The sequence below is a fragment of the Miniopterus natalensis genome, chromosome 1 (assembly GCF_054644295.1).
Source record: "Miniopterus natalensis isolate mMinNat1 chromosome 1, mMinNat1.hap1, whole genome shotgun sequence".
NCBI classification, from domain to species: domain Eukaryota; kingdom Metazoa; phylum Chordata; class Mammalia; order Chiroptera; family Miniopteridae; genus Miniopterus; species Miniopterus natalensis.
Window position 1 is genome coordinate 29,931,540 of NC_142081.1, and position 23,673 is coordinate 29,955,212.

At 45.0% G+C, this 23,673-nt stretch overlaps 1 protein-coding gene across 1 annotated transcript in view; it reads right to left on the minus strand.

The window, feature by feature from the left end:
- Nucleotides 1–23,673, minus strand: part of PRKCH (protein kinase C eta) — a 199,735-nt gene that overhangs the window by 4,827 nt on the left and 171,235 nt on the right. The window contains exons 11-12 of the mRNA XM_016198227.2: nt 15,828–15,966; nt 14,989–15,177 (exon numbers count right to left, since the gene is read on the minus strand). Of these exons, the coding sequence (XP_016053713.1) occupies nt 14,989–15,177; nt 15,828–15,966 (328 nt within the window). The remainder of the gene's footprint in view (nt 1–14,988; nt 15,178–15,827; nt 15,967–23,673) is intronic.

Sequence of the window (23,673 nt, forward strand, 5' to 3'; positions counted from 1 at the left end):
GACGGAGATGGGCAGAATAACACTTTCCCCAGCTTGGTACTTCCCCTTAGGGTTCTGATAAATCCTTCTGGATAACAAAACACTTTTGTTTTGACTTTTTTTTAAAAAAAAAGTATCTTTATTGATTTCAGAGAGAGGAAAGGAGAGAGAGAGAGACAGATAGAAACATCAATGATGAGAAAGTCACTGATCGGCTGCCTAGCCCGCAACCAGGGCATGGCATGTGCCCTGACCCGGAATCGAACCCTGATCGCCTGGATCCTAGGTCGACGCTCAACCGCTGAGCCACACCTGGACGGGCTGTTTTGACTTTTAATATCTTGTCTTGATCCCTTAAACACAGCCATCCTCACTTAAAGTTTAATTCAGTTTGATTTACAAAGGTTGACAGGTGTCGACTGTATGCAAGGCAGTGCTTTAGGCCTCATGTAGACACAGGTGACAAGGACAGTGGGGGTGACATGGGGATGAAGGAGCTGATCCAGAGAAGGAGGGAGAGGCAAGCAAACTTTACCCATAAAACACAGCTGGATGAACTGAGAAGAGAGAGCACGGTGCTGGGGGAACCCTGAAGACGGACAGGGCCAATAGCGTTGGGCGCTGGTGGTAGGAAAGCAAGTAATGGCCTCATGGAAGAGGTGGCACAGGACAAGAGATGAGGCAGAAGAACAGAATGAACAAAGGGACAACTGTCTTCCTCCTTCATGCCTAACACAGCACAGATGATGCACAGAGGCACGTGGGCGCCTAGTATGTTGGTGGCGAAGCACGTGGCGTGATGCGGCTGACATGTGGTTGAGGAGCCAGTAGGATGCATGAAAAGTGCATGAAGAACTGAGTGACAAGAGCTGCCCTGTGATTTGGGAGGTGACTCTTGCCACAGTGTGATGAATAAGGCCCGAATGGAGGGGTCAGGCGTTGGTGGCGGGTGAACAGTTGAGGAGGCCGAGACAAAAGCTGAGAAGACAGGACAGGTTCAGAAGCTGGAAGACTGGTTGGTGGGAAGGAAAAGCTGCGAGCAAGTCGGGCAGGGCCTGTGGGAGAGGAACAACACAATCCAGGCAGCCGGGAGCCGGGAGAAGGGGTCAGGAGGCCGGTCAAGGTCACAGGGCCCTTGCGTGCTGGCCAGCTGGCAGAGCGGTGGCGCTAACGGGAGGAGCAGCAGATTACTGTGCGAAGTATTAATAGTGACGGGAGGAAGAGCGGTGGTGGCAGTATTTTTGTTAGAGGAATGAACAAAAGCACCTAACATTTCTCGAGACCCCCAGTGTGCAGAGCTGGGAGGCAGGTGAACTCGGCTTTGCCTCTGAGGTGCGGGGACCTCCCCGCGGAGGTGACCGGCTGTGAGAGTCTGCATGCAGCCCAGGGTGACAGCGCTGACGCTGAGACGGCGGCATCTGGTGAGAGCAAGAGCTAAAGCCGTGAGGGCAGGCGAGAGTGTGCAGAAGGGGAGCGAGTGTAAGGCTGAGACCTGCCCCAGGCCGCAGACATTTTGTTTGGCCCATGTAGTGTGTTTTAAAATACTTTTAATTACTTGCCAAACATTTAGAGACTAGGAAATGTCTCATCACATAAAAGTCAAGTTTTCCGATTTCTCTTGGAAAATGGGATATTCGGAGCACCAGACCTGTATTTCTTCCGGGTAAAGATGGCCTGGAGTTGAACAGTGGCTGCCTCCTTAGACGGGGAGAGGAGCGCCGGTCGGCCACATGTCGCACCGCTCCCGGCTGGCTCCGCTCACTGCTGCACGGCTTCTGAGCCCTGGCCCAGAGTGAGAAGCGAGCCAGGGTGGCAGCGGGAGGGGCTCAGGAAGAAGCCAGAAGAGGGCAAATGGCATGAAACAGAAACCAGGACGGGGCCATGTCCAGGAGGAGGTACAGCCCCGCTGTGACTAGCCCCCTCTAAAGATGCAGAGATGGGGAGTTAAGGGAACAGGTGACATCAGTCCCTGGCCTGAAGTCTTTCACAGGACACAGCGGGAGAGGTGTGTAGAATTGGCGACCTAGGAGCTCACGGCCCTAGGCTAGGCACAGGGCTCTCCTAACACCGAGTCCCCACTGCTGAGAAGGGTAATGGCAGAATCTCTCACAGAAAACTTCCTTTATTTGCTTATGTCCCGAAGGGGACCCAAATGCTAAACAAGCTAACAATGCTTGAGCAATCATTTGTCTGTGTCTAAGGTCGCATTTAAAATGTGCCTCACCTCAGCTGACCTTCCTGACTGTGGGCCAAGCGAGAAAGTCAGCCAAGAAGAAAAATAAAGTAACTTCATGAAAGATTCTGGACACATTTACTGAAGGAGGCAGAATGTTTTCTAGGGTCAATAAAAGCACTTTATAAGCTGCGGAGAGTGAGGAGGCCTGGGTGGAAAATCTGATTCCACCCCGAATGTAAGTGTTAAGCTGACTGGGAGCAGGGACAGGAGAGTGAGCAAGACTCAGGCGCTCATTTTGCATTCCCCTGCCTTCTGCGGCCTTCATTCAAGTGGAGTTTAACTAGAGGCCAGAGAAGATTCAGTGGCCCACCTGACCTGAGAATGGGGAACTGCCCAGTTCTCTCAGGGCTGCAGAGGGCTGACCAGAGGGGAGAGCAGCGAGCCCTGAGTCTTCCCAAGGGAAGTGCTAGAGTGAAATGCAAGAGATTTAGGGCATGTTTATGCAAGAATGTCCTGGGAAGCTGACTGTAAACTAGGGAAAGATATATAAAAAATAGAAGAGTCCCTCTGGTTGGGAGGGCACTGAGGTTAACTGGTTAGGCTCTGCAGTCCCATGATCTGTATCTGTGTCTGTCAAGGATGAGCTGTGTGACCTTGTACAAATCTCTTAACTTCTCTGGGCCTCGGCCTCCCCAACTATAAAATGGAGATTTTTCTGTATTTCAGAAGGTTGCTATGACAAGTAAATGAGATACTCCATGTAAAATGCCTGTCACATAAGAAGCCCTTAATAAATGTTCCTATCAGTAAGCATCTTGTCAAACCAGTTATAGGTCCATCCTGTTCTACCCAAAGGCAAGAGCATGGACTGAGAGACTGAAATCTGAGGTCAGCCTTGACCCCAAGGCTCATCTGGCTCTCCCTGCTCCCCCACTTTGCAGTCAGTAACGACAGAACAAGGTCTGATTCTGCTCTCACAGCCCCAGGCTCCAACAGTGGGGAGGTAGTAATGGTTTCTGGAAAACAATCCTTCTGAAAGGACAGATTTCTAAAGACAATCTTAAAACAAGAAGATAAATAATACCTAGGTTTTAACGTGCAATTGTATCTGCTTTTACAACTGAAGGAAGGCAATGAATACAAGGTAAAAGGTGCAAAGGAGCAATTTCCTTGTAAATCTGGGGTCAGGCACAGCACTCCCATGTCTCATGGGCTTTGCTACACGAGGAAGCTTTGGTTTGGGGTTGCTGGATGTTCCACAGGATAGAGTTTAAACTAACCCTGCGTCTTGAGAGAACAGGATCCACATGTACTTTTGAAACTCTTTAAAATGTAAACAATGGCTAAAAGTATTTTTTTCTCTTTCAAAATCTGTCTGATTTCAGAGGAAAAGAGCTAGTTATATAAATAGCGCAATCAGTCTAATGTGATTGTCTTCCAGGAGGGAGAACACGCTGTATTTTCTACCTAATAGTTGGATTTGGGAGTTGGGCAAACAAAATCACCCTCCTTTCATTCAGTTTCAGACAAAAGAGCAGAGAGAGTTAGCAGTTAGTGCCAGCAAGCCAGAAGGGAAGGGAACTGTGCCACAGGACAGGCCCATCAATATTCCGGGGAGACACTCTGAAATGGGAAGAAGGCATTATACGGCTCTACAGTGTCCTGGGGAAGGAGAGCGGAGAAGGAGCTCAGGACACAGAATAGAGTATGGTTCATGGCTGTGATGGCCAACGTCAACATGGGCGCACAACACGGGGTTGACAAAACACAGGCTTCTGTGTGTGTGTTGCAGCCACACATGTCTGTCTTTTGCCACTGGCACAGTCTGACCTAGTTAGGAAGACCAGTCATCAAACCTTCTCCTTTCACACCCCTTCATGCCACCTGCGGTGGTGAGGCACAGGCACGAGCACGACCTGTGCCAGCAGCACCGCCCGGCCCAGAGCAGTGGTAAGAGGAATACGGGGTAGGCATGTGAGTGAGCTGACGGGGCAGCACGGGGAGAGACTCCAGGGCTTTGACTTGGCGCTGATGTCACTTTTCCATAGGGGAAGGCAGGGACAAACATTTCAACCTAAGATGAAGCTGACAAGAAACCACTGGGGGGGGACTGGGGGTGAGGGTGGGGAGGATACATAATGGATTTTTAAAAATAGCTCTAAGGAAATACACTGTAATCTTCCCAAGGAAAACTTATTATACAGAATGGTGTTGCTATGGAAGATTGGAGGGGCCAGGAGGAGTGTTGTTCTAGCTTGTTCAGGCTGCACCCGAGTGGAATATACCAGGCAGGGCTGGAACTAGTAACCTGCACACTGCGGCAGTCAATCACCCTGCCATTCTCACTGCACACAGGGGTCAGCTTGAGACTGGTTTGGGCAGGGAGCGGCTATTGGAATGAGAAAAAGAATAGTACGCTTTTTACTTTAAAATTACAGTTGACATACAATATTATATTAGTTTTAGGTGTACAACTTACAAAGTGATCATCCCGATCAGTATCCATCTGACGCTATGCATAGGTATTACAATACAGGGATGGGCAAAAGGCAGTTTACAGTTGTGAGTATGCAAAACAATTTATTTTTGTATTATTATTAGTGTATTATTTTCCATATGAACAACTGTAAATGTACTTTTGCCTGCCAGTATTATTGACCATGTTCTCTCTGCTGTACTTTCAATCCCTGTGACTATTTTGTAACTGAGAATTTGTACTTCCTAATCCCTTCACTTTTTGCATCCAACCCTCCCAACCCATCTTCCATCTGGCAACTGTCAATTTGTTCTCTGTGAGTTTGTTACTGTTTTGTTTATCCGGTTACATATACAAGAGAAATCATATGGTATTTGTCTTTCTCTGTCTGACTTATTTCACTTAGCATAATACCCTCTAGGTCTATCCATGTTGTCACAAATGGCAAGATTTCAATCTTTTCTATGGCTGAGTAATATTCCATTTATATATGTACAACATCTTTATCAAGTTGTCTTTTGATTGGAGCACTTACTGTATTTACATTTAAAGTAATTATTGATTGGTATGTAGTTATTGGCATTTTATTAATTGTTTTCTGATTGTTTTTGTAGTTTTTCTCCGTTCCTTTCTTATTCTCTTGCTCTCTTCTATGGTGATGACTTTCTGTAGCATTGTGATTGGATTCATTTCTATTTCTTGTATAAAATCTTATAGATTGTGGTTACCATGCGCCTCATATATACCAAGCTATGTTTATAGCAGTCTATTTTAAGTTGATGGTTGCTTAAGTTTGAACACATTATAAAATCACTATTTTTACTTACTCTCTCCTTGTTTGTTTTTGTCATCATTTTTTACTTCTTTTGTGTATGCTTTTGTGCGTATCCCTTAATTTACTGTTGTGATTATACATGATCCTCCTACTTTTGCCTTTTTTTTTTTTTTAATATATCTTTATTGATTTCAGAGAGAGGAAGGGAGAGGGAGAGAGATAGAAACATCAATGATGAGAGAGTCATTGATCGGCTGCCTCCTGCAGGCCCCTGACCAGGGATCGAGCCCGCAACCCAGGCATGTGTCCTGACCGGGAATCAAACCATGGTCTCCCGGCCAGGCCCTACTTTTGCCTTTTAACCTTTGTACTAGCTTTACAATTGGCTGATCCACTGCTTTTGTTAAGTGTTTGCTTTTGTCAGTGATTTTTTCTTTCCCATATTTCCTTATTTATATTTTTAATCTTTTCTTTTCTACTTAAAAAGTAGTTTAGTGGTGATGAATTCCTTTAGCTTGCTTTTTTTTTTTGGTCTGGGAAGCTCTTTATTTCTCCTTTGATTATAAATGATAGCCTTGCTGGCTAGAGTAATCTTGGCTAGAGTAGGCCTTTGCTTTTCATCACTTTGAATGTTTCATGCCACTCCTTTCGGACCTTCAAAGTTTCTGTTGAAAAATCAGCTGATAGTCTTATGAGAGCTCCCTTGTAGGTAACTGCTTTTTTCTTGCTAGTTTTAAGTTTCTCTCTGTCTTTAACTTTTAGTATTTGATTATGATGTGTCTTGGTATGGGCCTCTTTGGGTTCATCTTGTTTGAGGCTCTCTTGACTTTCTAGACTTAAATGTCTGTTATTTCTTAAATAGGTTTTCAATCTCTTGCTCTCTCTTCTCGTTATGGTATCCCTATGATGCAAGTGTTGGTATGCTTGATGTTGCCCTAGAGGTCCCTTAAAACTATCCATTTTTAAAATCCTTTTTTTTGTTTGCTGTTCCGATTGGGTGTGTTCTGCTACCTTGTCTTCCAGATTGCCGATTTAATCCTCTGCTTCATCTAATCTGATGTTGATTTCCTCTAATGTATTCATTTCAGTTATTGTATTTATTTCTGACTGGTTCTTTTTTATAGTTTATTTTTCCTGAGGTTCTCACTGAGTTCATCTATCCTTCCCTTACGTTCATTGAGCATCCTCATAACCTGTGTTTTGAACTCTGTATCTGGTAGATGGCTTATCTCCATTTAGCTTAGTTTTTTTGTTTTGTTTTTCCTGGAATTTTGTCCTGTTCTTTCATTTGAGACATGTTTGTCTCACTTTGGCTGGCTCCTTGTGTTTGTTTCTATGTATTAGATCTGCTACATTTCCTCATATTGGCAGAGTGGCTTTATGTAGTACATGTCCTGTGAGTCTCAGTGGTGCAGTCTCCCAGTTTACCTGAGCTGGGTGTCCCTTGTGTGGGTTGTGTGTTCCCATCTGTTGCAGTTGAGCCTTGATTGCTGTTTGCATGTTAAAGGGAAGGACTGACTCTCAGGCTGACTGGCTGTGAGGGATAGCCATGACTACAGGTGTAAGCTGTTGTGCAGGGGCTGACCCCTCAGAGTGAGTCACTTTAGCAGGGCTCTGGCGCCAGCTGAGTCTGCCCTTTAGGTGTGTCATTTGTGGAGCTGGTTAGATGGTACTCTGGTATGGTTTGAAGCTGGAAGGTATGTTGGTTCTGGAGCTTCTTAGGAAAGTCTCTTGTGTAGGCCAAGGTCAGCCACTGTTTGTGCCTGGCTTGGGGCTACCTTATAGAAGGTATAAAGTGATATGTGGTTTGTTGCTGACTGTTCTGGGCTTAAAGGTGCTTGGGAGAGGCTATGCTGTGAATTGAGTCTGGCTACTACTAGTGTCAGGCTTGGGACCCTTTGGTGGGTACCACAATATGAGCTGAGTCCAGCCACCATTTGTACCAGGCTTGTGGTCACTTAGCTGAAGTTAACTTTCCAAGCCAACACTGGCCACAGGTTTGGGGCCACTTAATAGGAGTTACAATGCAAGTTGAGAATAGTAACCACTTGTGCCAGGCCTGGGGCTATTTAGCAAGAGATACAAAGCACATTGAGGCCAGCTACTGCTTGCTTGGGGTTTGTGAAACTTTGAGAGATTTTAAGAAAGTCTGCATCATGAGCCCAAGGCACGCTGCTTGTGTAGAAAGCCACTGGTAATCGCCTGGGCAGGTGTGTGAGTTGGGGTCTCCAGGAATCAGTGTAGTGAACTTGTCAGCCAGGTTAATAGAGATTAGAGATTTGGTGCCCAACTGTGCCTGCTGCATGGGTGGGAGGAGGGCTCAACAAAGTAACAATGGTGCCTGCCAGGGCTTCCGACCTGGGAGAGAGCTGCCCTGATCCTCCAGTGTCGCCTTGACACTAGTCAATTCAGTTCCTCCCCATATTTCCCTGGCACTTTTTGATCTGCTGCCCCAGGACTGGAGCTCAGAACAAGTGAGTTTATGAGTGAGAAAGTCCATGCAAAGGCCCCTTAAGAGGAATGCCTGGGACTCCAGCAGCCTCCATCTCACTCAATGCAATCCCCACTGGTTTTTACAGCCAGATGTTATGCGGACTCCTCTTCCCAGCACTGGTGCCCCAGGCTGGGGAGACTGGTGTGGCATCAGGACCCCTGCTCCTCAGGGGGCACCTCCACAGCCTAGATATCCCCCCAATTCTTAACTGCCATACTGTGGGTATGGATCTCTGCCCCTCCTACCAGTCTCATTGTGGCTTCTTGATATTTTTAGTTATAGGACTTCTGTTCATCTAGTCTTCATGTGGTTCTCAGTGATGTATGTTCTATAATTTAGCTGTAAACTTGATGTGGTCATGGGAGGAGGTAACTACAGCATTTACCTACTCTGCCATCTTGTCCAATATCAAACCATCCCTCTTGTTAAGAGGATTTTACAGTAACTTTCTTTTGGATTCTCCCCAAAATAGTGTTTGAAAAATGAGCTCTCATGGTCTGAAGCTGGATCCTCTGCATTACTCTAGTCTCAGTGTTTCCTCCACTTCCTCAGCCTCCTCTTGGCCAACCACCTTGGTTGCTCCCTTGAGCATTCCAATCTGTACCAGGAGGGGGAGTAGAAAATAGAGAGGATCTAACTCACTACTGCTCCAATCAACTGCCTGATGACAGATGTAGGACAGATGTGGCAAAAAGGTTCTAGAATTGTGGTTCTCTCTTTGTTCACAGAGACAAACAGGACTCCTGTAGACAGTGCACAGGTGATGAAATCTGATAGGTGTGACGACAGATAAACCCACACATGTACACACACACTTTAATTTCTATAAAGTTTAGGAACAAAAGTACTCTATAATCTCCTTCTGATGCTAAGTTTACAATGCCTCCTGACTGACAAAGGTGACTCAGGAGAATTCACCAAACTCCTTTTACCACTTATTTAACCCGGCCACTTGTGTGAGTGCAGAGGAAGGGGTGTTGACTTCACCTAGTCAGCACTGAGCCTCATGATCTTTAAGGAGATGATTTAGCACAAAGGAACACTCACCTCAGAGGCCTTCGCCTTCCTAAGCTCTGTGGACTTGTGAGGATTCCCCCAGGTCTTTTCAGAGCTAGCTGTTGGCAAAACCAGTTGAACCACAGAAGCTCTAAGAAAACTATATATTTTCTTCTGTCATGATTAGTAGTACTTTGGGATGATTTAGTGTCAGTTTAGGAAATTCAGTAACATGGTAGCCAATAGAAAATGTAGTTATTCCAAAACCAAGTTAAAAACCATAAAAACATCATCTTTAAGGTCAGAGATCTGAAAGGCCTATATCTGCTCTTTACACAAGTGTGTATCCCCCTTTTCTGTGTTAACTTCTGTGGGCGTTGTGAGCTTTTATAATCTATTCTGTAAGAGTAGGGGTGGGAATTATTTGCTTTCAGAACATGCACATGTGAGCATTAACATGTATGTTTAAAGGGAAGATGAAAAATGAGAGACAAAGGGCAAGCAAGGAAAAGTCTTTCAATTGACCTTTTTTGAGTACATGCTATGGTTATTTTTAGTTGTAAGGCTCACTGGTTAATGAGAAGTTTTTTCAAGTAGAAGTTCTGGGCTGATTCTGTGTTCCTCAGGAAGTGTTCTCAAAAGCAAGTGTCTGCTCTCAATCTATGTGAAATGTTTGCACATCCATATGCAAAGAACTTGAAAAGTCCACCATGTGGGGGAGGGGGGAGGTAAAGGTGATGATGGGAAGGGCCACAGTAGGAAGTAATATTGGGATAGGAGTCACATTGGGCAAGACATTGGTGCCCATCCTGTTCAACCACTTTCTGCAGACAAGAGCATCCCTCACCCTGAATTCGGAGGACTCACTGACACTGTTACACTATACAAAACCCTGAGGTCTTTATTAACTCTATGGTATGTTATTTATTATAAATGGTTACCCAGTTTCTACAGATATGAAATAATACTTTCCATTTAAAAAGGTAGGAAGGAATTCAGAAAGCATTTTCTTTTGAAGGGAAAAAAATGGCCAAGCAAAATACCCAGCAGACATCAATTCCAGTAACTGTCCTGACCTTTTGTTCCAAAGAAAATATCAGGAAATCTCAGGAAGCCAAGTGGGGATGATCTGTCAGGCTGAGGTAGTGGTGAGAGCGGATGTAAAGGGCTAGCTGGGAGATCTTGGTCCTTTCCTGCCTCTCTGGTGGGAAAGGCAGACCCAACCCAGCAGAAAAGAATTGCGCAGGGTAGGGAGAGGTGCACCTTGGGGCCAAGTTTACCAGAGAGCTCTCCTCTGTTCCATTTATTTATTAAAAATCCTTCTTTGGGGTACACTTAGGTACTGAACTTGGGGGTTGAAGGGACTCTTCTTGAGAAGGTATGGAGACTGTTCATGGATGTTAAAGAATAAGTATGCTAAAACCACTAATTTTGTCTGTAGCATAAAAATGACCAGGGTGATACAGACTCCCAGTCCAGGACCTTGAGACTCTTATTGGGAATCAAAAAAATGTAGCTGGAGCCATTATATTTCATAATAAATTAAAAAGTAAACCAAAAAAAGATGTAGCTAGATCCATGGCTCACATCACTTTTTCTTTTTGTATATACTTGTATTGTTAAATAATCTCACTTCATTCATGAAGGCTGAGTTCACTTTTTCTACACAGCCTACATGTGTATACATACATATATAAATATGCATACACAGGCACCTATGTATAGACACACTTTGATTCATATGTTAATTTTTAAAAATTAACCATTTATGGACATTTTCAAAGACATGTTAGTATGTATATCCATCGCCCAGCCTTGAAAGTTACTGACACGCCTAATCTTGTTTGATCGGCTCCTCCCTGCCACCCCTGGACTATTTTGGAAAAAATCCCAAGTATTTCCTCTGTGTTACTTCAGTCTATTTGATTCAGAGTGATCTTTCAAATATGAAAAAATAATTTTGTCACTCCTGCTTGCTTGAAATCTTTCAATGATGTGTCTTGGCACTTCAGATAAAGGTTAAACTCCTTCATGTGGTCTCCTGTGTCCTTCGTGTCCTGTCTTCTACATGCACCATCACCCCACACATTTGTGGGTAACACCTCAGTCACGAACTTACTCAAACGGGCTTCTCCTTTCTCAAGATCTCTGCATAGTTATAGCCCTAACTTCTCTGCAGCCTTTATTCTCAGCTTGAAGGTCGTCTCCACAGGATGGCCTCCTTTGACAGCCTACACTGGTCTGCCCCTTATAGATTCTCAAAGCACCTCAGACTTTTCTGTTGTTGTTGTTAACCCTCACCCAAGGATATTTTTTCCATTGTTTTTTTTTTAGAGAGAGTAGAAGGGACGGGGAGAGACAAAGAGAGAGAAACATTGATGTGAGAGAGTCACATTGATTGGCTGCCTCCTGCATGTGCCCCGACTGGGGCCAGGGATTGAACTCACAACCAGGGTATGTTCTCTTGACTGGAATCAAACCCAAGACACTTTAGTCCTTGGTCCGATGCTCTAACCACTGAGCCAAACTAGCTAGGACCTCAGACATTTTTCTTATCAAATTGTATACAGATATGTAGTTATTTGTATAATTTCTTTTTTAAACATCTGTCACCCCAACTGGACTGTGAATTCCATGAGGGCAGGGATGATGTCTGTCTGGCTCATCTCTGCACCCTCGGCCCCTCACACAGCACATAAATGTAGCAGTCCTGTGGCCGCTGTGCATTGATATATGCCTGTCAAATGAACAGGTGTATCAATATTCATTTGACTATTTACATCGGGCATAAGTGTCTTTGGTTTAGATAGAGAGCTCCTGGAAAAACAGAAATCCAGTTCTCTCCAGAATAAAAATGTAACACAGCCTTATATACAATTTAGCACTTAATAATCTTTTTTTTTTTTTAAATATATCTATTGATTTCAGAGAGAGGAAGGGAGAGGAGAGAGATAGAAACACCAATGATGAGAGAGTCATGGATCGGCTGCCTCCTGCATGCCCCCTACTGGGGATCGAGCCCGCGACCTGGGCATGTGCCCTGACCGGGGATCGAACCTCGATCTCCTGGATCCTAGGTCGATGCTCAACTGCTGAGCCACGTGGCTGGGCGGCACTTACTAACCTTGATGATGTTGGCGAATTGTCCAAGGAGAGGATGATGACACCTCTCAGTGGGTTGTGAAATTGCTACTCATAACTTAACAACACTAGTGACTTACTCCTGCATAGTGCAGGCCCCTTTGAAAATGCTTTCATGGGCACTACCTCATTTGAAGTGGGTACTGCAGGTGTTATCACCGTCTTACATTACTGGAAAGCAGAGGAAAAGTACAATGAGGCCCAGGTATCTTGCCTCTGATGAGTGTGTGCTCTCTCCATCCCACCATGTGCACCTGGTTCACCTCTTTGGGCCCTAGCTTCATCCCTCAAGTAGAGATGTGAATCCAGTGTTTTAAGGATCTGCCCTCTTTGAAATTCTGTGTTTCTAATAGTCACCCAGCTCTATGAAATTATGGGTAAAGACAAGTGATTACAATCCAAAACTTAGCAAGCATGACCTCCTGAGTTTTTAAGGCTATGCAAGACATCATCGAATGGAGTCAGCTTTCAACACGAGGAACTCTGGAAGTCACCAAGCTCACAGAATCCTAGAACGCCTGAAGTCTGTATTTTTAAAAGAAAGCAGTGTGCCTTCCCTTGATCTGGAACTGTACAACAAAATGAAAGCTTGTCCAGAGTCCTTAAAAATATCTCAGCTTAACCAACTCCTGGCACAGATCCATTGTGCGAGCCCTCGGTTATCTGGCCTAGGACCACTTGTTCCTACCTAGCTAGTGCTACTCGAAAGTTACTGCAGCACCAGTTTCTGGTAACCCACGTTGTAAAACCACTGGACTATTTCACCACAAATAAAACTGTAGATGTAGATGTTTATACAACCTGAAGTCATTCCTTCCTAACCTTCTCACTGAGCCCTCTTCCACTGTCACCGCTTACATGCTGTCCCATCTTACTCCTCCCCCTCTCCCCTAATCAATATCTGCCCCCACGTTCCCACTGCCATGCTAGAGTGATCAGCTCCAGCCTCTCTCCTGAGTTCCAGACCCATGTGATCAACTGCAAGGTCTATACCACTTTCTGCAGGGTCTGTCCCCCAGACCCTCAGGTTCACACGTCCTAAACTCATCTTTCACGCCCCCACCCTGCACCTAACACTCCATGTCTTTCAACACGCACATGCTTCTTCCCACCTTTGAGGCTTTGTGCATGTTATTTCCTCTGCCTAGGATACTCTTCTTCCTCTTGTCAACCCCACTGAACCCTTATTTGTTCAACACCCAGCTAAAATGCCACTTCCTCTGTCTTGTCCTTAGGTCACCTTCCCTGTCCTGGCCTCCCAGAGAGAGTTCTGATCACTTCTTGGCAGTGAACTGAGTATTTGTTTACATGCTCTCATTCCTGCTGGACTGTGAGCAACGTAAGAGGTCATGTCTTTTCATCTCTTCATTCCAGCACTAAGCACAGGCCAAGCAAAGGGAAGGCATCTGACAAATATCTGCTGAACTGAATTAAACAGAGATTCTAGTTTATAACATCAGTTTCATCTTCCAGGGTCACAGACTCATCTCAGGTGAAAAGAATAATAATTATTTCTGGTATTATGGCATTATTCAAATGCATAATCTTTAAACAATGCTGTAACATTATTATCATAAATACGATATCCTACTTTATTGAAAGTTAAATAGGTGGCAGATTCACACTGTGTGGGTAGTAAGTACACAGCATCCTAGTAGCTTCCTCCAATGGCTTATGTTTCCGGGACAACAGGACAGAGTCACATGAGGGAGTGACTTACGTGCTAAAAATGTGGGGCTCTAAGGTTAAAAGACACTTATTAATGGGAAGTAGAAGAAAAATGGGAAACGCCCAGATGTAGTCTAGCTCAGAACCCTGGACTGGGAGTCAGGAGAATCTGGATTCTGACCCCATGGTTTTTATTTTATTTTTTAATTACTAAAGGACAAGTGTACAAATTCCATTTATACACAGTATCTGGAATAGTAACATTCATAGAGACTAGAAGCGAAATGGTGGTTTCCCGGGACTGGGGGGAGTTAGTGCTTAAGGGGTATCGAGCTTCCGTTTTGGAAGATGAAAAAGTTCTGCAAATGGATGGTGGCGGCGGCTGTACAACCAGATGAATGTACTTAATGCTACTGAGCTGTAGTTTAAAAGTTAAGATGGCGAATTTTATTCCAGGACTGGAGTTCCTATGTGAGGAAATGCAGCTGCTCCCTGGGCTTCTAACTGAAGCTCCTGGCACCACTGACACCTTTCAGGAATGAACCAGCAGCCTGAAGTACTGACCTGGTGTTCGCCTTTACTGCCCCAGGCACACAGTAGGTGGTAATACATGATTTTCGAACTCAACTAATGTCATTACAGAATGGACCCAAATTACCATGTGCTTTTTTATTATCAACACAAAGGCAGCAATCCATATTTCCTCCTCACTTCAAAATAAGGCTTCCAGTACAGGGCCTTAAATGCATGCAAAAACCACTTTTTTCAGCATGATGCATTACCTCACTGCACCGGAATCCTGGGCCTGGCACCTGGCTTGCATGAGGATAACATGGAAGCAAGAGAGATCTGCAGAGGTTTGGAAAACCTCCCTCTCTCCTCCCAGCACCAAGGGAAAGGGCCCTTGGTCTTGCTCCTTGGACACTGCCCGCGGAAATACCATCACTAGCGCAACACACCGGGAACGGTGGTCATGTGACCCAACACCCTGGCGTGTCCTGACCGAAGGGAGCATCACTTCACCCACACCAAAGCCACAAGGGCTAGAAACACCGGCTATGTGGCGAACAACGCTATTGACTGCTGTCACCGCTGGCTCGAAATAACTGTTGCATAAGAGAGGAACGCAGCCAGAGAGAGCTCTGGCTCTTGGATCCTACAGATGGAAATACCTATCTCAGCTGAAGTTGGCCGCTTACGGGTGGAGGTGTTAGACACACAGAATCACATCTAGCGAGCTGGCGTGCTGCAGGTCGGGAGCCGGCCGGGTGAGCCGCACTTACGGATTTCAGGATCCCCGTGGCGTCTTCGTGGAGCCACGTAGGGTAGACTACCTCGTCGTTCAGGATGGCCTCGAAGAGGTCGTCCTCGTTCTCCGCCTCGAAGGGCGCGTGGCCGCACAGCATCTCGTAGAGCAGCACGCCCATGGCCCACCAGTCCACCGCGGGCCCGTAGAGCATTTCCTGGAGGATCTGGGGGGGGGGGGCACCATGAGAAGCGCTCCGCGCATCTGATTAACAAACGCGTGCTTGATAACTAGGGGACATAATAGATCGGAACCATCAAAGTGAAAAGCAGTCTCCTGGGCCGGCACGCATGCTCCACTTGCTCTCTCGAGTGGCCTGTGTTCCCTGTGGTCAGCACAGAGGCCCCTTCTCATCCAGGTGGCCACACATCTGTGGGCTGCTTAGGCCAAGGTAGGGCGAGTGCCGATCCGGAACAGAGAGGGTTTGGGATCTACCTCTATGTGAGGGGAGGAGACTGGGCTCGCTCACCCAGGTGGGGAGACTCGAGGGCTAGTCTTTACCTCTGTACCCGGGGCTGGGATCCAAGCACTGAGCAGAGACAAAGAAGAAACTTAAGTAGCGGTGCGTGGAGCACACTCTGTCCTCACTCAGGGCCAAAGCCTAGCAACAACTGCAAAGTTTGCCAAAAATATTTTTGACTCCAGTTCTTAATTAGAGGAACTGAAGACATTTTCAGCCGTCATTCAGCCAATGAGCCATGAAAGGAGGCTGGAGGCATCAGCTTTCAACGCCGCCCATAGAGCTGCCGCCCACAAAAGCAACCTGTGGCACTTCTGATCAGGGTTATGTAGGGCTCAGATTTCCAAAGCACTCACCTCTGGAGCAATATAGTCGGGCGTGCCGCAGAAGGTTGCTGTGGTGACGCCGTTACAGATCCCCTCCTTGCACATCCCGAAGTCTGCCAGTTTACAGTGACCCTCGTGGTCCAACAGCACATTGTCCAGTTTCAGATCTCTGAAAGAAACAAGGAGCAGCAGGTGGGCCCCAAACCGTCCACCTGGGCGTGCTGGCTCAGGGGACGGGTGATCAGACCACAGAGTGGTCATGCGTACACACTTCTTTGAGCTATCCAGATAAAAAATTTAGATCGACTCACAAAATTGGCCTCGTGGTCCCTAGATGATGGTTCCATATGAATGGGCTAACCACATATAAAAAGTGGGCTGCCCTTTAGAAACTGAGGACAGAATGTGACTTTTCCAGGTTTCCCACTTACCTTGTACCCATAAGACATCCGCCTACCCTGTCCCTCCACTCCAGTATCTATCTCTGCCCACTGGAGTTCACTTCGTGACCATCCATGGAGCAAGTGGCCACTATGTGCCAGGGGCTGTGATAGGCATCAAGAGTACAGAGGATCTTTATCTTTACGGAACTCACCGTGTAACGGGGAAACCAATATTTGCTAACCTATAAACCTATGAAGGAGGCATCGGGTTGATTCGGCTCCCCACTGTGCCTAGCGTAGTGCACTCGATAAAAGGAGAGAGAACCAACTACCGTATAATACCAGTGGCATGATAGAAGTAGGAGCCAAGTGCTATGAGAGAAATACAAGAGGGAACAATCAGTTGCTTCCAGTGGGAGGAGAGGGACAGTTCCACAGAAGTCATCTTCCAGACAGGGAGGGGGTGTGAGAAGGTCGGCACGGGCGGATGGATGGGCTGGGGGAGGGAGGTGTGATGTGCGGGGAGGCTCAGGAGCTTCACTTGGTATAGTGAGGCTGGAGAGGCAGTGAGGGAACGCTGGAGCCATCAAATGCCAGGGCTGGAGAGGAAAGGTAGGTCTGTATTAAGACGGGCCCTGACTGCCACACTCAGGAATTTAGATATTTAGATATTAGGCGAAAGGGATCCGTCGAAGCTCTCTGATGAAGGGAGTAAAGGATCCCAGCTGAACAGAAAAGATTAGTGAGAGGCAGCTGAATCAGTCCAGGGAAGAGATGTGAGGACTTGCACCAGGAAGGACAGTGACAAATGGATTGGAAAGTGAGTGGTCTGTCAGCAGTGCTTTGGTGAAAACACAACCAGAAACGAGGCTTGACGACCACTTGGAGATGGAAGGGGAGAGGGGGGCAGAAATGAGGACTCTTGTGCTTCCCTCTTAGATGCAGGGGATTAGTAGGGATGTTGGTAACCAGGGAAAGGAAAAACAGGAGTAAGAACAGGGTTGGTTTGGTTGTACCCCAGGTACACAGGAGCCTCAAGTGGATTATAGTGAACCCAGGACAAAGGCACCTTGCACCCTTCCCCTGACCCATAGGAGCAGAACTCACTTGGGAGGTGGGTTCTACCAGCAGCAGAACTGTTTGGTAAAGGGTCTCAACGTAGATAGAACAGGGTTGGATACTGATCAAACCATCTGCACATAAAAGGCGACACTGTCCTAAAACACCCTGCCCAACATGGCTCCTAGCACCATGCACCTTCAGGCACCAAGGCAGGCTGGAAAACAGTCCTAGGCACTGGCACAAGTGCCAGCCTCCAGGCTCACCTGGGAGAGGACGAGAGAAGCAGCCAGGCCTATCCAGTGACACCTTTATGCTTTGTTTTTCTAAGGAATGACATATTCAGGGGCAAACCTCGCAGGCTTATCTGTAAGCAGGGGGCTGCACAGCCAGGTGGGATGCTGGGTGACTTCCCTGCTTGACTGGGGGCTGCCCTGGCCCAGCCTCCTGGGCTATGCTGTTGGGAGTGATGGTGTCCCTCACAGGGCATCTTCAGTAGCCACAGCTGACTGCTATCCAGCTTCACCTCCACAATGGGCACTCATGGTTCTGCACTGGTGGCGTGCTTGGCCCAAGGGACAGGGCTGGTCTCTGTCAGCCTAGAATCACATTTCAGCTGGAGGAGGTAGGTGCTGACAGAACTGATGTGACTGGTTTCCACTGTGACCTGGGAGTCGATGCAGCCTGACCACACAGGTCTTGCAGTGAGAGGTCACTGTAGGACACCAGGAATGAAAACAAAGCCCTGTCTTCCAGGAATGCCCGATAAGGGAAGTTAAAGCAGCAGAGTTTTCTTGGCACAGATCAGTGGGAACACAGGCCAGAGCTCCTCTGCTCCTGTGCTCCTCCTGGCCGCAGTCTTCCTGGGCTTGAGGGGTGTGAGGCAAAGGTGTGCTGGGTACGCGTGCGTCTGCTTCAGGACAGCGAGCCTTCTCCGTCTCTAAACCAGCCCCAGCCCGGTCCCCAAAGCAGCCTCCCACTCCCGCTGCACATAGAATCCTGCTTCCCACATTAGCGACTGTGTCAGCAGACTGTCATCTGTAGAAACTCTTTCCTTCCCCACTCCCCGCCCAGCCCCCACAAAACGAGCAAGACTTATTTAAGTGGAGTGACATGAGCACAGGGTGGGGCTGAGGATGACTGTGGTCAGGTGCACAGGAAGGAGGCCAATGCTGGGAGCGCTGTCCCTCAGGTGTTCAGCAGTGGTTTCAGACTCAAGGCTCTGTTAGTGCCTAGCTGTCTGGCTCTTCTAGGACTGAGGGCACATTACAGGCAGCTGGACAAGGCTATAGGTTATATATATATATATATATATATATATATATATATATATATAGTCTGCGGACCCCAGGAGAGAGCTAGGCTGTGGGGGATCTGAGCCTTGGGCTGGCTTTATCAGCACCATGGTCTGGCCTAGCGGCTCAGAGCATTCTAACTCCCTCACATTGCCAAACAAGGTTACTGAGTTTCTGAATTTGCCCGAAGCCTAACTTGCTAAGAGCTTGGAAAGAATATTCTCAGGTAATAGAAACAAGTGCTAACAGAAACCCTCAATGGTCTAAAGAGCTGACCTGAGATTGCTCAAGAGAGCTTGTGACTAACACCCCAGGTAAGAGGTCTGACTGCATGTTACTCAGCTGCCGTCATGGGAGCAGGAAGTGTTCAGGGAGAAAAAAGTGCTTTGCAATCAGTTTTGTCATTGCCTGTCACAATGCTCTCTGCACAGAGATGTCTGCACAGCTCAGGAGACAGAGCTCAGAGGTACAGGTGGTGCAACTCATTCTGGGCATAGGATGCCCCAGGGCACAGAGGCACCTCAGCCCTGACTTTTCAGTCTAATCTTAGGAATTCTCAGAACTGTACAAGCCCCGAAGGAAATGCCATTGCTGGTTTCATGCCAGGTGCGATCTAATGGGACAAACCCTCAAATTGGGACCCTAAGGGGGTTTGATTAAGAACATGATACAATCCCAGGCTATCAGTTCTGTCCTCAGGTCAGACATCTCACACCTCTACTGTGAGGTCTGTCCGATGTCCCCAGATACTCAACTCTGCCCCTAGAGTGCCCAGTTTACATCTCTACCACAGCACGCCCTGCACTGTATTCTGGAAGGCTCTGTCTGAGCACCTGTCTCCCTGCTTAGCTGGCGCTAAGCCTTATTCCTGCCTAGCTCCAGCTAGGTCCTGGCAGAAGGTACTAACCGAGGAGAGAAACAGGAGCATTTCAGTGAGCTGCCCTGGCCAACTGAGAGCCTGTCTTATTTTTAGGGAAAGGGAGGAAATTCTATAAACATCACTGGGACCTTTGCTCCAAAGTAATTAAACTGATAAAAAGCCATGTGCTTTGCCCCTTAGAGATGGATTCCGGAGGGAAAAGAAGAATCCTGAACTATAAGTTCAAATCCTTTGCTTTAGTGAAGCTAGAGCAGGGAAACTGCTTCGGGAGAGGCAATTAGAGCGAGAGGACCCCAGTACTTCCCCGGACTTGTATCCAGGTGGAAGAGAAGAACATTGAGAGGATTGGTCAAACAGGCCCGAAGAGGTTACAGAGCCCAGTATGGTCGTGGTCAGCTGTTGCGCTCAGGATAAATCATTATCTTCATTTAAAAAAAATAAAAAGGCAAGAAAAGTCAGCCTATGGCTCCTGACTTTGAAATACCCAGAGGTCAGTTCTGGCTTTGGAGTTCCTCAGCCTCTTATGTCAATGGGCAACTCCTCAGCCAAACCTGACAAGGCTACACAGTGAGGATTACAAGTTCACACTGGGCAGAGGCTCAGATCACAAAATGCCAAATACACAGTTACAGGCTCATTATTCACTAGCTCACAGCACCGGCATTTAATAGCTGCGATGCCTTCTTCATGCAGCAGAGAAGGACACAAGGAGCTATTTTATCCTGCCCGGCTGCAGGAAAGGTTCATGGTTGTTGCTGGGTCATCGGTTACTTAAAAGGCCCCCAGGGTTTCAGAGAGGATTCCCAGGTGGGTGAAGACAAAGGAAATTCAGAAACTGTATTTTATTTTGTTTCCACCTCAAGCTACTCCAAGAGTCATAAAACAGAATGACATGAGTCTTACTGCTCAGATCACTGGAATTGGTGACTTCCAGAAGAAAGAAATGAAACTAAGTTGAGAGCTGGCTCCTTGAATAAGAATGAATCTATGAGGCTATTCAGTAACTATTTTTAATGCACCTTTTAAACTTTTTATTGTGGAGAAGCTCAGACATACACGAAAGTACAGAACTCCCAAAGTGGCCTCGTTTCATCTCTACATTTACTCCCTTCCTGAGCCAGCTTTTTTCAGATTTTGAAGCAAATTCAAGATGTAAAATCATCTCACCTGTAAATGTCTCAATATCTGAATCTAAAAGACAACAATACTTTAATAAAGTATAACTTTGATATCGGTTACATAGTCAATATACTATTATAAGTATATTGTTTTTGTCTCTATGTTCATCTGTGTGCATATGTGCATGTGTGCGTGCGTGCATGTGTGTGTGTGTATCCAGAGAACCTGAAAAAAGTAGATAATAAGAATAACAGTGTTTAGTAACTAAAAGACAGTGAATGTTACCAAATGCTGAGGGCTTTTATCCATATTATTTTATCCTCAAAACAACCCTAACAGGGGAATGGCTAAATAAATTATGATAAATCCATGACAGAACTTTATGAAAGCTGCTAAAATTTTATGGACTAAAGTGTAGGGAAATGTTTACGACAGAATTCTTATCTTTTGAAAATTATTTCTTTTATGATTAGAAAAGTTATATTTTCACTGCATAAAGTTCAATCGTTCCTGAAGAAATTATGGAGAAAGCGATGACAAATTCACAGCCCTCCGAACTTTTCTTCTCACTGCTACACTAACATGATATTATGAAGTAACTTGCTTTTACCACTTAACAAACATTTTGGATATATTTCTACATTTTATAGATTTGCCCCATTCTCTTTAATAATTATATAAAATTACATTCTAAAGTTGTACCATAATTTAGGTTGTTTCCAGTTTTTTGCGACTCCTGACAATGGAGCAGTGAACATTATTTTGTGCACTTGTGGGAGTGTTTACTTAGGATACATTTTTAGAAGTGGAAATGCTGTGTAAAAGGGTATAAATGTTTAAAATTGAAATGGATGTTGAGCAACTACTCTTCAAAAAGTTTGCAACAATTTATACTCCCACTAATAGTGTAGAGAGTGTCTACTGGCTTCCTTATTATTCAGGTGGGTGTCACCATCCCTACATCCTTGCCAATCTGCTAGGGAAAATGATCTCATTGTTTTAACTTCATTTCTTGATTATTAATGAGATCAGGCTTTAAAATATATATGTTTAACGGCTATTTGTATTTCTTCTGTCTGTTACCTATTTACATGTTGTACCCATTTTAAAATTTGAGTTATCTAAAAAAATAATAATAAAGTAAAATGAGTTGTTTATGGTAACTTTCATATTTTTATATAGTCAAATCTATCCATCTTCCCTTTATAGCTTCTGAGTTTCATGACTTATCTGTAGGCTGATATAATTCTAAGTGAAAAAACAGGATATAAAATTGTATTTTCAATATTCTCTTAATTATGTTAAATTGGGGGGTAGAAGGAAGGGAGAGAGATAGGAAGGAAAAGGAGAGATGAGTAAAGATGAAAGAAAAATGTTAAAAATCTATTTCTAGGTGATATGTTTATGAATAATTTTTTCTTTATTGTATTTTCTAAATTTCTGTAGGAGTTATATATTACTTTGATACCAGGAAAAAGTCATTAAAATACATATTTACATATTTTAGCTTCAAGTCTTTTCTTTGGTTTCTGTACCATTTAAGGGTGTAATTCCCAAGGGAGATGTTTAGAGAAAATGATCCACTGGTAGGAATGGAAAGAATTTGTTTTGGAACATAGTCTGCAAGGGTATGTTGATAAAAAACACCTTACTTGCTTAGGGAAAATGAACTTTTGTGGACTCAGAATTCTGAAGCTTTGTCACAAGCTCATTTTTTACTACTGAAATTACCTAAAGTGTCTACCATATACATAATTGTCGTGGGTGGCACTGATCTTTTCAATAGCCCCATGGCCTGACCCTGTAGTCTTATCCAACTTAATTAAGCACAGCAAAGGAAACCATCAACAAAAAGAAAAGACAAGCCACTGAATGGGAGAACATATTTGCCAATGATACATCTGATAAGGGGTTAATATCCAACATTTATAAACAACTCAGACAACTCAACACCAGGAAAACATGCAACCCAATTAAAAAGTGGGCAGAAGACCTGAATAAACACTTCTCCAAAGACATACAGATGGCCAAGAGACATGAAGAGTTGCTCAATAACACTAATCATCAGGAAGATGCAAATTAAAACCACAATGAGGTATCACCTCACACCTGCCAGAATGACTATCATCAGTAAATCAACCAACAAGTGCTGGCGAGGGTGTGGAGAAAGGGAACCCTAGCGCACTGTCAGTTGGAATGCAGACTGGTGCAACCACTGTGGAAAACAGTGGAAGTTCCTTAAAAAATTAAAAATGGAACTGCCTTGTGACCTAATGATTCCACCTCTGGGAATATAGCTGAAGAAACCTGAAACACTAATTCAAAAGGATATATGCACCGCTATGTGCATTGCAGCATTATTTACAGTAGCCAAGATATGGAAGCAGCCCACGTGCCCATCAATAGACGAGTGGATAAAAAAGCTGTGGTACATGTATGCAATGAAATATTAGCCATAAAAAGAATGAAATGTTGCCATTTGTAATAGCATGGATGAACCTAGAGGGTATTATGCTAAGTGAAATAAGTCAGAAGAGAAAGATAAATATTGCACCATATGATTTCACTTATATGTGGAATCTAAAGAACAAAACAAACAAGTAAACAAAATAGAAACAGACTTACAGATATAGAGAAAAGACTGACAGTTGACAGAGTGAAGGGGAGTTGGGGGACTGGGTAAAAAAGGTGAAGAGATCGAGAAGTAGAGATTGGTAGTTACAGAATAGTCACAGAGATATAAAGTACAGCATAGGGAATGTAGTCAATGATATCGTAATAACTACGTATGGTGCCAGGTGGGTACTTGAAACGTTGGGGGAACACTCTGTAAAGTACATTTTCTGACCACTATGCTGTACATCTGAAATTAATACAGAATACTATTGTATGTAAGCTGTAATAGAAAAAAAAGTGAGGCCCCTGCTAAAAGAAGCAACATTCCTAATTGCTTAACAAGGTTCCTGTCCATTTCTCTTCATAAAGCGACATTTCATCTGGTGTTCGCGGTGCTAATCTATTGAAACATCTGCTTAAGAACTAATATATGAAACATGAATGTTTATCATTATGAGGTTGAATGCAAAATAACTCATTCTCTAATGAATGAAGAAATTAAATAAAATAATTTCCAACCCAGA